The sequence below is a fragment of the Melopsittacus undulatus genome, chromosome 1 (genome assembly GCF_012275295.1).
Source record: "Melopsittacus undulatus isolate bMelUnd1 chromosome 1, bMelUnd1.mat.Z, whole genome shotgun sequence".
NCBI lineage: Eukaryota > Metazoa > Chordata > Aves > Psittaciformes > Psittaculidae > Melopsittacus > Melopsittacus undulatus.
The window spans coordinates 86027371-86043018 of record NC_047527.1 but is presented as its reverse complement, the minus strand read 5'-3'; the positions used below and the strand labels follow the sequence as shown (position 1 = coordinate 86043018).

The 15648-nt window shown below is 47.9% G+C and overlaps 1 protein-coding gene across 1 annotated transcript; it reads left to right on the top strand.

The window, feature by feature from the left end:
* Positions 1-2237: 2237 nt before the first annotated feature.
* On the top strand, positions 2238-5265 carry LOC101867987 (tubulin beta-2 chain). Its single transcript, XM_034062350.1, has 4 exons — positions 2238-2373; positions 2886-2994; positions 3645-3755; positions 3973-5265. Exons 1-4 carry the CDS (start codon positions 2317-2319, stop codon positions 5031-5033), a joined length of 1338 nt encoding a protein of 445 aa, XP_033918241.1. The 5' UTR covers positions 2238-2316; the 3' UTR covers positions 5034-5265.
* The last annotated feature ends 10383 nt before the right edge of the window (positions 5266-15648 follow it).

Sequence of the window (15648 nt, the reverse complement as noted above, 5' to 3'; positions counted from 1 at the left end):
TCAGTAATGCTGTTCTTTTTAGAAGCAAACCTTTCACAGTGGTTTCTTCCAGTCTCAACAAGTTCTATACAGAAGATATACTTTAATCCCCCCTCCTTCAAAATGTGAATTTTATTTGAGGATAAAGCAGTTGGGGTGGGGATCTTTCCTCCAGTGTTAATAATCCGTTTTCCTTGAATTAGATTTTAAAATGGCTTCCTTTGAAGCCTCAAGCTGTTAGAAATGAGCTTAACGTAGGTATGGAGTGTGTATAAAATCAGCTCCCCCCTTTCGTGCTGAAATGACAGTAATTCTTCTAGTAAATAGCTAATACGCAGTGCACAATACACAGAATATGTGGAAATAACTGTGGCAAGCAGCGATGGTACCTGTATTTTGCACAGGTTCTGCTGTAACGGGGTTTTGCTGCACCAGCATTCTCAAGAGCACACCCATCACAGCCATGGGAAGGGCTGGCATTGCTTTGAATCCTTACCTGAAGCGGTCAGTTGCTAATCCATTGGAGTTGCTAATCTTCAAGGTGTTCTTAAACAGGTAATTCTAGATGTGCATGTTGATTATGCAGTTAACGTGCCACAAAAAGAAGAATTAAAAAGTTTGCTTGCAATTAAGGCTACACTTTGCTCCTGAAGCGTGGTCAACCAAATAACAAAATTGCTCCTTTGCTTAGACCAGTAAAAACACATTTCAGAGGGAGTGCAAGTGATCAGATTTATTTTTTCAAAATCACTGTTGAAGAGACGAACCTGAGGGTGTCTTTTCTAGCATCCCCTTTGGGGGGCTGGGATGCCTTCTTCCCGAAAGGCGAACAAAAGAAAGGTGTGGATGCTTTGGCATAGTCATCAGAGGAAACCTGGTCTTTCTGCAGATTGCCTGGGGAGAGTGTAAAATCAGATCTGGAGTGATCCACACGCAGGGTTATAGACCTGCATAAACTAGGTTAGAAAAGATTAGGGGCGTCGACACCCGGAGAGAACAAAGGAAAGGGTGTACTGAAGGGATAGGGATTGGAAATGGTGATGAACTTTCATCTGCCCCTCTAGAATAGCAGTAGCCTTCCTCTAGTGGGGTCGCTAAACCCGGGTTTAGTGAGGTTCATGGGGGTACAGCCCGGCACTGGTTGCGGGCAATCTGCCTGCGCCTGCCGGAGCTCTGGGCACCCTTTTCGGGGGGGCCGCTCCCCGCCATCGCCGCACCCTCGGTAGCACTACTATGGAACAGGCGGCACCCACCAGAAGCCGACACACCGCGCTGGCCGCCCCGCAGGGCACCGGGTGCGGTGACGACCGTGCCGCCCTCCTGTGCTCTTCCTCCCCCCGACCTCCTCCTCCCTGCCCGCTCCCTCTGCGGCCGTTGTGCCATAGCGGGATGCTCCCAAATAGCCCTGGGAAAGCACCTCTGGGCGCACATTTTCAACCCTCCCTTGACAACCCCAAGTTCTTCCCTTTCTTCACCCCTCAGCGTGTGAAAATCCTCAACTATCCGAGCGTTTGCAAGAGCTGATCGCTGCCGATCCAAGGGACACCCACTTTCCCTCAAAGTCCCGCGCCCTGCGGGCGGCACCGGCAATGTCTGCCGTCTGACCGAGGGTCGCTGGTTGTAGCAGGTGGGGAGCAGCTGGGTACAGGGCAGGGCGGACGGACAGGGGTTTACGGGGCACAGCTCTTCCGAGGGCTCCCTGCCCGGGGTGCAGAGCTCCTGCCCGCGGACTAGTGCGGGCAGAGAGGAGGCAGCTACCGGCCCTTGTGGTGCCCCGCGGGTAGTGGAGTCTCCCGCCAGCTCCGTGTGAACGGAGGCACCGGTGGGGGGCGGGGGCAGCCTCCGGGCTCCCCCTCCTCCCCGCGGCAACGCCCGCTGCTGCGGCAGGGAAAGCTGCTCGTCCCGGGGAACAAAAGGCTGCGGTTGCCTCCGGACAGCGGGCGCTTGCGGTGGGGCGACAGGGCGACGTGGCCGAGTCACACACGGGCGGCCCAGGACGGGCCCCCCCAGTTGTCCTGCGTGCCTTTGTCCCCTGGGTCAGCTGTGAAACGGGGCGCCGGAGCACGGGCGGTGGTACCGGTACCGGTGCGCCGCGCCCGCTCCCGGGAAGCTCCGCCCCTTACCGCAGGCCCCGCCCCCCGCTGCGGGAGACAATGCCGCAGCCACGCCCCGCCCCCGTGCGCCCATTGGCTCCACTCCTCTCCCGCATGAAGTCACCGGCGGGGCGGGGCGCGGCGCCCGATTTAATGGGGGGCGCGGGGCGCGGCCGCCGCAGCGGAGAGTGTGGGAGCTGTTGGAGTGCGGTGTGAGCGCGGGGCAGCGGCGGACACCGGCACCATGCGTGAGATCGTGCACATCCAGGCCGGGCAGTGCGGAAACCAGATCGGTGCCAAGGTACGGGCCGGAGCCCTGGCCGTCTACCGGGAGCTCCGGGCGCGGAGTGCTGCCGGGCGTGGGGCGGTGCCCGCTCCAGCCAGGCACCGCGTGTCCCGCGGAGACCGCTGCAGGGAGAGCCCTTGTTCCCGCTGCGGAGCGGAGCGGAGCACAGCCGCGGGAGCGTCTCCGCGGGCGGCTCCTGCCTGTCGCCACATGAGGGGTTCCGCGGTGTGGGCGCGGCACGTCTTGAGGCTGGGGAAGGGACAGGGGTGCAGCGGTGCCGTGCGTCCGTCCCCCGCGGGCAGGGGGCTCCTGGTGTGGGGGTGAAGGGGGCAGCGATCCGGTGCCACACCCCTCCCGTCGGGGGGGGGCAGGGGCGCGGTGGTGTCCGCGGCTGGCGGAGGACGCCCCCACTCGTGGCAAATCCCCGCGCGCCACGTGGCGGGGTTTTGGCCGGGGGGGCGCGGGCGGGGCGTGGCGGCGCTGGCCCCCCCCTTTCACCTCCTGTTAACCCCACCCGGTCCCCGCAGTTCTGGGAGGTCATCAGCGATGAGCATGGCATCGACCCCACGGGCAGCTACCACGGGGACAGCGACCTGCAGCTGGAAAGGATCAATGTCTACTACAATGAAGCCACCGGTAAGGACCCCCTGTAATGAGCTTCTTTCCTGTGCTGCTGGGGTTGGCAAGCAAGGTGGCTCCCAGTGCCTTCTGCCATGGAGGCTGTCGATGGTGCCCAGGCACAGCTCACATCGTGGAATTATTGAATGGTTTGGGTTGGAATGACCTTGAAGATCATTCAACCCCCCTGTCAGGGGTGGGGATACCTAGCACTAGACCAGGTTGCTTAAAGCCCCATCCGACCTGGCTCTGAACACTGCTAAGGATGGAGCATTTACCACTTCCTTGGGCAACCCATTCCAGTGCCTCACCACCCTCACAGTAAAGAACTTCTTTCTTATATCTAACCTGAACTTCTCTGGTTTAAGTTTAAACCCACAACCCCTTGTCCTATCACTACAGTTCCTAATAGAGTCCTTTCCCAGCATCCTTATAGGCCCCCTTCAGATATTAGAAGTGTGCTATGAGGTTTCTATTCAGCCGTCCCTTTTACAGGCTGAACAGTCCCCATTTTCTCAGCATCTCTTTGTATGGCAAGTTACTTTGCATTCCCATCCCCAAATTCCCTAATTCTCCAAGTCACGAGCAATTCCTAGGCAGCAAATTGTGGGGAGGGAGAAGAGACCACAGCAGGGCTTCCGTAACGCTGGTGCTGATTCCTCCTGCAGGTAACAAATACGTCCCCCGTGCCATCCTGGTGGACCTGGAGCCTGGCACAATGGACTCTGTGCGCTCCGGCCCCTTTGGACAGATCTTCCGGCCTGACAACTTTGTCTTTGGTGAGTGAGTGTGGGATGGAGGAGCCCCAGACTGGGAGCTCTGTGCACAGAAAAGAGTCAGAGCAAGCATGCAGGTGACCCTGGGGGACCTGAATGCCAGTAGCACGATGGGGATGGAGGTGAGGGGTGCAGGCTGTGGGGCAGGAGAGGTGGCATCATCTCTGTTCTTGCCTGGGGCCCTAACAACAGGGCACCTTGCTTTTGGTGTGCCCCGCAGGTCAGAGCGGGGCTGGCAACAACTGGGCCAAGGGGCACTACACAGAAGGCGCTGAGCTGGTGGACTCTGTCCTGGATGTGGTGAGGAAGGAGTCGGAGAGCTGCGACTGCCTGCAGGGCTTCCAGCTGACCCACTCGCTGGGCGGCGGCACGGGCTCTGGGATGGGCACCCTGCTCATCAGCAAGATCCGTGAGGAGTACCCCGACCGCATCATGAACACCTTCAGCGTCATGCCCTCTCCCAAGGTGTCGGACACGGTGGTGGAGCCCTACAATGCCACCCTCTCTGTGCACCAGCTGGTGGAGAACACGGACGAGACCTACTGCATCGACAACGAGGCCCTGTACGACATCTGCTTCCGCACCCTGAAGCTGACCACCCCGACGTACGGGGACCTCAACCACCTGGTGTCGGCCACCATGAGCGGCGTGACCACCTGCCTTCGCTTCCCTGGCCAGCTGAACGCCGACCTGCGCAAGCTGGCGGTCAACATGGTGCCTTTCCCGCGGCTGCACTTCTTCATGCCGGGCTTCGCGCCGCTCACCAGCCGCGGCAGCCAGCAGTACAGAGCCCTGACCGTGCCCGAGCTCACCCAGCAGATGTTCGACTCCAAGAACATGATGGCCGCCTGCGACCCGCGCCACGGCCGCTACCTGACCGTGGCCGCCATCTTCCGCGGCCGCATGTCCATGAAGGAGGTGGACGAGCAGATGCTCAACGTGCAGAACAAGAACAGCAGCTACTTTGTGGAGTGGATCCCCAACAACGTGAAGACGGCCGTCTGCGACATCCCCCCGCGTGGCCTCAAGATGTCTGCCACCTTCATTGGCAACAGCACGGCTATCCAGGAGCTCTTCAAGAGGATCTCGGAGCAGTTCACGGCCATGTTCCGGCGCAAGGCTTTCTTGCACTGGTACACTGGTGAGGGCATGGATGAGATGGAGTTCACAGAGGCAGAGAGCAACATGAATGACCTGGTCTCTGAATACCAGCAGTACCAGGATGCCACTGCTGATGAGCAGGGGGAATTTGAAGAGGAGGGAGAGGAGGATGAGGCGTAAGGTTGAAAAGGGTAGGAGTTAAGTATAGTCTGAGCAGGCAAGTGTTCATTGAGAGAAGGAATCTGTGCAGTTGTGCTGAAGCATGCATTTTTTAATTTGGTGCTCTCCACTGTTGCTTCTGTCAGCAGTTTTGTATCCTTGACTGTCCAATGTAACAGTAGTTGCAAAAATACTTCTGAGTCCTCTGTTGAAATGGTTAACTTCTCAAACATAAAGGCTTTTGTGTCCTAAACTGTCTCCTCTTTCTTATTTCTCTCTAGATTAAGAGAACTCTTGTGTGGTTTTCTCTATCTTCACTTCTTGGGTATTTTTCCTTAACCTTAGTGAAAGGCTGAGCTCAATAAAACAAGATTTCTCAGGCTGTGGATTTCACAGCATGAAGGTGGAGTTGCTCAGCTTAACATGGCAGCTAATTTATGGAAACTGGATTCATTGTTGGGACACTCCTCTGTCTAGCAGAAAGCTGCCTTGGTTAATAGAAACAAGACCCTGCAACTTGAGAATCCTGCAGCTCCTGTTCATGGATGTACATAGTAGTGAGATCAGCAAGGTGGTATTGAAGTCCACATTACAAGCTGTCAAAACTGATTTGACAGGATATCTCCAGGCTTTCCCCCCTGCCATTCAGCAGCAAGTAGTTAGCTTGTTCCAGGGCCTATAGTACATATGTATGAGTGGCTGCCTGAAATTTGACTTGAATCTGAAATGGTTTATCTTTCCCCTAACCTTCCTCTCTCAGTATAAAAAGTCCATAGAAAGAAGCATGGATCTGTACTAACATACAACTTGAGCTTCATTAAGAACCTGAACTTCCTCTTCAGGATAAAATTGTTTCCCAAAAGTAGCCACTAATCTGTCCTTAACTGTAAAGGGATGACTCAGCAAGGCAATAAATTCTATTTAGGGGATGAGAGATGACGGCTAGTTTTCTAGGTAACATGGCTCAAAATGCTGCCTAGAGCATACATGCGGTCTTGAAATAGGCATTTATCAGTACCTTGACAATAGCAGTCTCCTGCCTCCCAAGTTACACATTTACGGGGCTATTGGCTGCTCTTGGTTCCTGCAGCAGGAAATGGACCTGTGAGAGCAGTATAGCAGCTCCCTGTTGTGCATCTTTGTGAAGGTAAGTGTGTTTTCATTACAGTGAGCAAGGGGAAATTAATGTGATTCTATGCTTAGAGGATGCAGGAACCCTGAGTGAATCTAAAAGGCAGCTGTCAGAAGTTATAGGGTCCAAGTGTTTTCTATGAAACAAGAGTAAAATTCCCCATGCAGTATAGCAGTTACCCAGTGTATGTATAGTCCTTAGTTCATGCAACCATCACTTAGGGGTGATTTCTGGTACTGAAAGTGTTGCTTTGAGAGCTGCTGCCAATGCTACAATTATGGTGGCCCTGAAAGAGCTGATATCCACATGTGTGCTGCCTCTTTTGTAATCCTTCAGTGAAATGCTTGCAAGGCATTAGTGGAATAAAGACAAAAGGGAGCTGCTGTGCGTAATATCTTGCCTGGTTTAGCTCTGTTAATTGACTCCACTGCCTGCAGATGCTGCTCTGGGTATACCCTGTTCCTTTGCTGATAAACCTATTAACCTGGAATGAAGGACAACAGGCACTTGGTAAAGCTTTTCTCTGGTCTATATGCTTCATTTCTTATGTACACTCTGTAAAGAAGGGTGAGAAGCACTTAAGCTGCCTTACCTGTCAGTAAACATATAGAGCTGTATGTATCTATAGTTGTATTTCTTAGCTCTTGAGCAGTTCCAAGATTAAGCATTAAACACATTGAGGCTGTTTTAGTAATTGAGGTAATACATGCTGCCTCAGGCCCTTTGGGAAATGGCACCTTATCTGGTTGTCAAAGTAACCTTCCCTTGGAACTACCTAGCTGGGTTGCACTTGAAACTGTTTATCATACAGCTTTGTTTGTAAAGCTGAGGAGGAGAGCCAGCAAATGAATTGAAATAAAGTTTAGAGGATGAGAACCTGGTACTTGCCAGTAAAGATCAGCCTTTCCATAGCAGGTTTCACTAGTGTTCAGCATGTCTAGCTTGTAATTCTTAGTGTAATTACACTCTGTCTCTAGCTAACCCTTAAATATAGCTACACAAGAGACACATTTCACTACAGCTCCCTTACTAGGAAGCAGGGCACCATCCTACATTGCTTATATTCTGTTGGGTTTTTTTTTTTCCTGTTTCTGTTGTGGAAAAGAAGCCATAAATAGAGGTACTCTAGACATCAGCACGTCCTTTCATAAATCCTACACATCTTATTTGCCAGTCATAATCATTAAAAAAAAAATCAAACTTACTTTGGTAGCTGAGGGAAACACAGGGAATAGAGATACTGGAAGATGTGAAGGAAAGGTTCAGAACTCCTTGGTAGGAACAGTAAGTCACATATAAGGGAGGATGAGTCTCGTCAGTGGGCTTGGGGGCTTCAGTACCATTTTCTTTCTGTTGGATCTTTTAGCTTTAGCTGTATCTATCACCAGGGAGACCATTGGCTATAAAAACTGGAAACTGACTGCTGTATGCCAAAGAACAAACAGATGTCTTCACAAGTGCTCGTAGTTGCACTTTTTTCTGTTTCACAAAGAAAGCAGAGCCATGGAAAGGGTTTCAGATTGGGTAATCTGACTGCCTTAACCTCCACTGGGTGTTGATTTGTCCATGTGATGAACGATGCCTATAATGCTAAAGGTCTTGCATTAGGTATCCTGTTTGGAAAAAATGAGTATAGATAGTACAGACTTAGTGGTGTGCAGCTTAAATCACTTACAATGATTCATTTGTGTTGAAACAGAAGTTAATAATATCAAGCAATATATTTTTGTTTCAACATATCAGTGGTGGCCTTTGTTGACAATTAGAGCTGATGGTGTGGGGGAAGGAACAATCTCTCTTTTTGTTCCCTTTAAGAGTGTAGTATTTTTAAGCACATTAACAAAACGTCTTGACCAAGGCAAACCGCTCAAATGTATGTCTGTTGGTAGATATAAGATGATAAGTCTAAATAAGGCTGTAAAAGCAGCTAGAGGTAGTATGTAGGTTTAAATAGAAATGGAATGAGGTGTGGTAGCACTGAGATGCCATCTCTCCTAATTTCTCTTTGCTGTTAGGTTCTGGGACCTCAGTCTACGCTGTTGTACCAATATAGACTGGTACATCAGTGTAGACTGACTGTAGACTGGTCTATCAGTGTTGTGAAAGGATAGTCCAATATGTGGTCTGGTTCTTCAAACCACTTAAGTACCTGTTGAGAACATAGTCCTACATCTGTTTTCCAGCAGATGTTTCCTGGTCTGCCAAGTGGGAGCATTAACAATTCTCAGCATATGTGAGGTGTCCCTATACATCAGAAACTGGGTTGTACTAAACATACAGTGGTCACATGAATGTGATAATCTAAGAATTAAACCTGAGGCCCATCTTGTTGACAGGTGTGTCTTGCCAGAAGGTAGGAGGTAAGCACGCAGTAAACCAAAATAGCAATAGGATTTATAACCTGAGGAAAGAAGGGAAATCCAGATCTTTGATCTTTTCTCCAGCCAATTCTCTGAAAAATGAGGCAAAATCCTAATCTTCTGTGCAGGCAGATCTCCTTATGGATAATGATATCACATGCTGCATACTTCAAAAGAGTATAGTGCTTGTAGGTCTTTCTAGGTGTCTGTGCAAATATATGTCCTTAAAGAATTCTGAAGTTCTTAAAGAAATCTAAAATTAATTCATGCTATTAGCACCTCCTTTTGATACTCCAGGATTTACCTGTCCAGGCCTATTTGTTACTATGACGGGAAAGAACAGCCTATTGGAGCTCAGATTCTTCCATTTTAGATGGCTGTTATCTTTAGCTTGCCTACATGTAAATCCAAAATGGAAGCATTTAGTCACAGGAAAGTGCCTGAGGCCATGATGCATTTTGGAAAAAGATGTTTCTTGGCCCTGACTCTCTTGGACACTTGTCCAGCTGGAGCCCTCTGAGCATTTGAATTCGAGGCATGGGGAGGGTACTGGGGGAGCTGTGAAGCCTGTTCCTCCCCCTTCCCCCAGCCATTCTGCTGGCAAAGGACACAGTGCGAGTGACAACTCTTTCCTCTCCCTGAGCAGTTTAAACAGCAGCAGACTGTTTCCCTGCTTCAAGCCCATTTCAAGGATTTTATTTGTGAATCTGCCAGAGAGCAAAATTGTGTCTTTTTGAAGTGCATGGAAAAAAATAGAAATAATTTAAGAGTAGGTCATTCCCTCCTCCCCACTCAAAGTCATTTTTCCCTTACGGGCAGAATGCCTCTTGTAAGAGAGGAAATCAAGTCAGCTTTGTTAAATTCTTGTTTACTAACATCTTGTTCATGCAGGGTAGAGGTTTTCTAAGCGGTCTCAATTTATCTTGTATGTCATCTTTTATAATCAGATTATTTTTCCTACTTGGTAAGTTTAAGCCATATTTTATTTTCTTTTTGCCAGGATTGCCACTATCATTGCAAAGAAAAATTATAGGCAAATTGCAAACAGGTTAATAATCCAGGTTAAGCAGAATGTGAAAACACTTGCTTCAGAGGACAAAGTGGCTACCCTGGCAGAGGCTGTGTAGCTTGTTCAGTCAACAGTCCTCTGTTGTTTTGCACTGAAAAATGTTTCCACATTTTCCATGAATGTAATAGAAAGATACTGCCTGCCTCCATGGTGAATAATTAAACAGGGTTTTCAAGCTGAATTCAAATGGCCTCACAACAAGCTTTATAAACATGAAATGAAATTTAAGCATTGACTTACAGTCTGCTGCTCTGCATGTAGCATAATGCTGGTCTTACAGTTAATAAATAAATTGTATGGCTGGTTTTTGGAAATTCCAGCTGTGATTCCAGCTCCACCCTAGCAGGCTGTGAGTAAGCTTGCATTAGAGATTTCCAGTGCATTGAGAAAACTGCCAGTTCACTGAGCTGGACTGATTCAGTATCTTCCAGTTGCTAAAAGGGATGGTCTTATTTCCCTTGCCCTGCTTCAGGTGTTACCTTTGTGTTATTTCCCTTAGGCAGCTCCAAGGCATATCTGGCCCCTCTACCAGTTGGTTCAGCTCCCTAAACGTCATAGTTAGAGACAGTAAACTGAGGGTGGGGAAGAAGCTTCTTCTTGGATTATGGAGTGCACCAGGGTGAGAACTGGTGCAAAGGAGAAGGAAAAGGCAGGCAGCTGGAAGCAGGAGGGAGCAGAGCAAGACATTCAGTGGATTGGACCACCTGGTGTGACAGCACCCTCAACTCTCCTGCAGGGAACCATGGCAACTTTAAACCATGTACATTGAATCCCACCACAAACTGCTGCATCTCTTAGCAGACATCACAAGATGAAGTTCAGAGTTTGTTCAGTGTCAGTCTGAGTTACAAGTAGCTATCAGATCGCAAGATAAAGCAAGGAGGCTAAGGAACAAAAGAAACAGTGACTAGCAGATCAAAGTTGCTATCTGCCTTGTTCTCGATGACGTGCAGGAAATAAAGTACCCTAGAAAACATGATATCAGCATTTCATTTATATTGGTGCTGGAATCTCAGTCATCTCTTAACTGGAGGACCCAGTTTGTAGAGACAGCAGACGTATTTCACTTACTGAGCAATCTTAAAAGGTAGATGCAGCCCGGATGGGGGCAGGAGCCATCTGGCTCCTACCCCGTCACATCTGGTGTGCCAAGCAGAAATAATGAGAGGCTGCATTGTTTTGCCCTTCTTCTCAGTAAATTGCTGCCTGATGATGCTCAACATGTTTTTCTCTTCCTGGAGTAATTTTGCAACATGTGATCATGTTTATGGTGACCTTGGGAGCTAGATGAGTGGGGTTCTGTCTGCCGTGTCCTGCACAATGACATTCACAGAAATTCCTGACTCTGGGTGGCTATAATCTAAGTTCACAAGAGAAACCACAGGGTGTGGAAGAAATACGTTCATGAACAAACAGTTCCTCCCTCAAAAGGAACAGGGGTCATTTTAGATTTGGCAGTGCCCTAAATAGCTTTGTTATGTGATGCTCTCTCACACGTTTATTCTCTCTCCTCTTTTGTTCTTCGCCAAACACACAAACCCTCAGGCACAATAAACACACGTACAGAGGACTCTGCAATGAAACTGCTTTTGCTCATTCACAAAAGCATGCTCAGCCATGTAGTATTTAATTGCTTTAGCACCTGTGGTAGGTTGCAATTTTGAAATAAAAATAGATTTTCCTTTTTGGTATTTTATTACTAGAATTAAAACCTCCTTCACAATTATTCCACACTTCTGCTGTCAGAAATATTCTTTTATCTTCATGCACACTGCAAATGATTAGCACTGGGTTCTAAAGGTGACCTCAGACAGTCCTCATCAGATGGGAATATCACCGTTATGAGGTAGAAGGCAAACAATAAGCTGATGAACAGAGCCTGCTCATTGAAGTACCATCAGAAAGACTCAAAACATCATGTGGTCCCTGGTATACATGCCTGAGCAATATGTGATGTCACCCATCACAAGTAAGTGAGACTGAAGCCACAGGCAGACATTTTGTATGCTTGAGCAGCTGTCACATTTGTACATCTGTGATTCTTTTCCGAACAATGGGAAATTACAGACACATGAAAATGTTGTGGGATCCCTGTTGCCTCCCTTGTGCATCCATCGCCTGGGCTCTGCTGTTGCCCTGGAAACTGGGAAGACAAGGTTTGGTGCAGGCAGGGAGCAGGCAGGGGGGCTGCTGGCAGAGCTTTGGCTGCCCAGTGGCATATGCACTCCCTTGCTGCGAATGGGAGAGTTGTGAATTTTGCTTGCAACAATGAACAGAGTTTATGGAGCTGTATTAAAAAAATACAACAGGGAACTCCCATATCTGCTTAAATAGCACTGAGGGCTAAGATTTGTTGAATTGTTTTCCAAAATGGAGGGTTCTGAACTTACATTCAAGTGATTGACATTTAATTTTCTTCACTGTGTGCTCACAGGTGTTCAGCATTGCTGCAGGTGAGGGAAGGTATGCATATAAACATCTACCTCTCTCTAGGTACTCAGTTTTAAACCCTGGAGCTATATTACCGCTCAGAAACTAGTGTGGATTTACAAAGAGACCAGTACTACAGCATCTAAGAATTAGTTTCCTAATAAAAGCTCAGAATCCTTAGTGGAATAACTAACTATAAAGGACACTGTGTAAGTGGGAAGAAGACATCTCAAGGAATGTTCAGGTGCTTTCAGGAGAGGGATCAAAAAGCTGCAAGTTGGTATTTTGTAGATTTCCAGAACAATTTGGCACCCAAAAAGCCCTTCGATGCCCATGTGGATGCCCCCAGGGATGCCAGAAGTGCAATTGTATTGTAATTCCACCAGCAGTGAGAAGATGTAACTGCCTACTGCTGCTCAAAAGGGTGAGTTATGGCTACAGCAAGTAGAAATGTATATGCATGTGTTGTGTGAGCAATAACAAAGACTGCCTGTGATTAAGAATTGTAGAAATGTGTCAAAGGAAAATACTGGCAACAGCTGGGATATAAAGAACACAAACTTCAAGGGAATTTGGTGCAAAATATCTCAGTGCAGCATAAGTCTGGATTTTTTTGTGATTGAAAAAGCCATGTGTAAAAACACCACATGTAATTCCATGTGTTGCAAAGCTTGAGCCAGTCCCTGCTTGTGACATTTCACAGCAGCTGAGGTTTCTACGCTACAGGAGAAAAAAGACCTGCAGTTGACAAGCAAGTCAATTCAGTGGAGCAAACTGAAAGCCGCTTTTGAGAATATGGCCAAAGTATTTTTCCAAGCAGCCAAATGCTGGGCAAAGATAAGGTACTTCCTTATCCAGTAGTATTTCCCGCCGTAAAGGAAAACATTGACTGAAACCACTGACATTATCCATTGATTTATACTGTGTTAAGTATAGTTAATGAGTAACATGTAAACAATTTTGTTTATTCTGGCTGCAATTATCTTTCTTATTGATAGTGGTAATGATTTGCCACATAAATTTTTACCTCTCCTTTTCAAAAATCTGTGGTTTTGAAGCTGTTATAATTGCAATGTGATGTTGTAGTGTATTGTGACAGAGATCAATAAACCAATCTGTTTTGTTGGTCACACACAGTTTCCCACTCCTTCCTCTCCTTTTCACGTGATCACAGAATTGTGGAGATGGGCCAGGACCTCTGGAGATTGCCTGAGTCCTTTACTCAGCCTGGGAGGGTCAGGTAGGGCAGGCTAATCAGGGTTGTGTCCACCTGGGTTTTGTATATCTCCAAGAACAGAGAGTCCACAACCTCCCTGGGCAACTTGTGCCAGAGAAAAAGAAGTTTTTTCTTATATTTAGAGGGAATTTCTTGTATTTTTGATTTGTGCCCCTTGCCTCTCCTACTGGCACTAGGCACCACTGGGAAAAGCCTGGCTCCATCTTTTTCACTATTTCCCATAAAATATTTATACACACTTGTAAGATTCTCCTGAGCCTTCTTTGGGACAATCAGTCCCAGATCTCAGCCTCTCCTCATATAACAGATGCTCCAGTACCTAAGGTTTCTCTATGTCCAGCTTTTCCTATGCTGTTTTTTTCACTGAAAATGTCCCCTGCCATATTCAGTAGTGGGTCTATTTTTTTCCCAAGACTCCCTTTTGCTGCATATAGACCTGCAGAAGTCTTTTTCACATCCTTTGCTTTGACTTTCCTAACCTTTCCTAACCCTGCACACTAAGACACTGACTCTGTGTTGCTCCTGGATCACCTTACTCTACTTCCACCTCCCGAATGCTTCCTTTTTTTATTTGTGTTCACTCAGAAGCTCCTTGTTCATTCATACAGGCCTCCTGTCACCTTTGCTTGATTTCCTGTTTGCTGGCATGAGCCATTCTTGAGGCTGGAAGAGGCTGACTCCTGGGAGTCAACGAGCTATCCTGGATTCTTCTCTTGAAGACCATCTCCTGAAGGATTCTTCCAGACAGATACCTGGAAAGGCTAACATCTGCTCTCTGGAAGATCAGGAAACTGTGATCCCACAAGTTGCCTTGTTCTCTTCTATTGGGATCTTGAACTCCTTTATCTCATGGTCACTGCAGCCAGGGCTATCCTGAGCATTCATAACCCTGACTTCTTCCTTGCTGGTAAGTACCAGGTCCAGCAGAGTGTCTGCCTTTGAACTCCTTGATCATCTGTGCCAGGAAATTATCATCAATGCACTCCACAAAATTCCTGGATTGCTTGTACCCTGCTGTGTCATCCCTACAGCAGATATTGGGGATGTTGAAGTCAACCTTGAGGACTAGGGCCTGAGAATGCAAGACTAATGCCAGTTAGTCCGAAGGTCTTATTTACTTCTCTTCCTGATCAGAAGGTGTTTAGCAGCTATGACATAGTGCACATTGGTCTGACCACTAATACTGACCCTTTAGATCTCAGCTGGCTCACCCCAGGCAGAGGTCTGTGCATTTCTGCTACTCTCACACAAATGGTGACTCTCATTCCTTGCCTTTCCAGTCCATCCTTCCTAAAGAGACTGCCTTCCTCCATCAATGTCCTGCCATGTTGTCCCCTCCGCACTTCCTATTGTGCTACTGAGACCCCCTCCAGGTCTGCTGTGTTGAATATGAGGTACATCGTTTTTCATCCTCTTTGCTAACATGCTCCACTGCTTCACTGTTTGATTGTGGGTTGTCAACTCCCTTCCCTGGTCTCTCTGTAAAGCTGTCCTCACCAAGCCAGCCAGCTGTGTGGCTAAGTTTCTTTCACTATGAAAAATTTACAGCTGTGAATCAATTAATGTTTTTACAGTCACATTCAGTAGTTTCTGCACAATCCGTTATAGACCCTCCTGAAATTTATTTCAGATATCCTTCCCAGCAGCAGTGCAGATTCAGGTGTATCTCAGTTGGTTCAAATATATTGTTCTTACTGTTGTTCTTGAACTTGCTGCTCCTCTCTCAGTCATCTGCCCCATATATCTGTTCAGCTTATTTCTATGACCAAACAAGCAGACGTGCTGGGAGCAGGATCCAAAATCTTCCAAAATGAGATGTGTGGCAGGTGTCTGGTAGGACAGCATGTAACTTATTGCAGAATCATAGAATGGTTTGGATTGGAAAGGACCTTCAAAGGTCATCTAGTCCAATCCTCCTGCAATGAGCAGGGAAATCTTCAACTAGAGCAGGTTGCTCAGAGCATCACCCAGCCTGGCCTTGAAGGTCTCCAGGTATGGCACATCCACCACCTCCCAGGTCAACCTGTGCCAGTATTTTACTACCCCCATTGCAAAGAATTTTTTGCTCACATCCAGCCTGAATCTCCCCTCTTTAAAACCATCATTCCTCATCCTATTGTAATAGGGCCTGCTGAAGTCTTTCTCCATCTTCTTATAGGTCCCTTTTAAGAACTGAAAGGCCACAATAAGTTCTCACTGGAGTCTTCTCCAGACTGAACAACCCCAACTCTTCCAGCCTTTCCTCATAGAAGAGGTGTTCCATCCCTCTGATAATTTTTGTGTCTCTCCTCTGTACCCCCTCCAACAGGTCCATGTCTTTCCTGTGCTGAGGACTCCAGGGCCAGATGTAGTACTCCAGCAGAACAGAGGGGGAGAATGTCCTCCCTTGACCTGCACTTTTCCCATTC

Coding starts and splice junctions, on each gene's coding strand:
- LOC101867987 (XM_034062350.1), top strand. CDS start 2,317: ATGCGTGAGATCGTGCACATCCAGGCCGGGCAGTGCGGAAACCAGATC. Junction 2,995..3,644: donor CTACTACAATGAAGCCACCG/GTAAGGACCCCC, acceptor TTCCTCCTGCAG/GTAACAAATACGTCCCCCGT. Junction 3,756..3,972: donor GCCTGACAACTTTGTCTTTG/GTGAGTGAGTGT, acceptor TGTGCCCCGCAG/GTCAGAGCGGGGCTGGCAAC.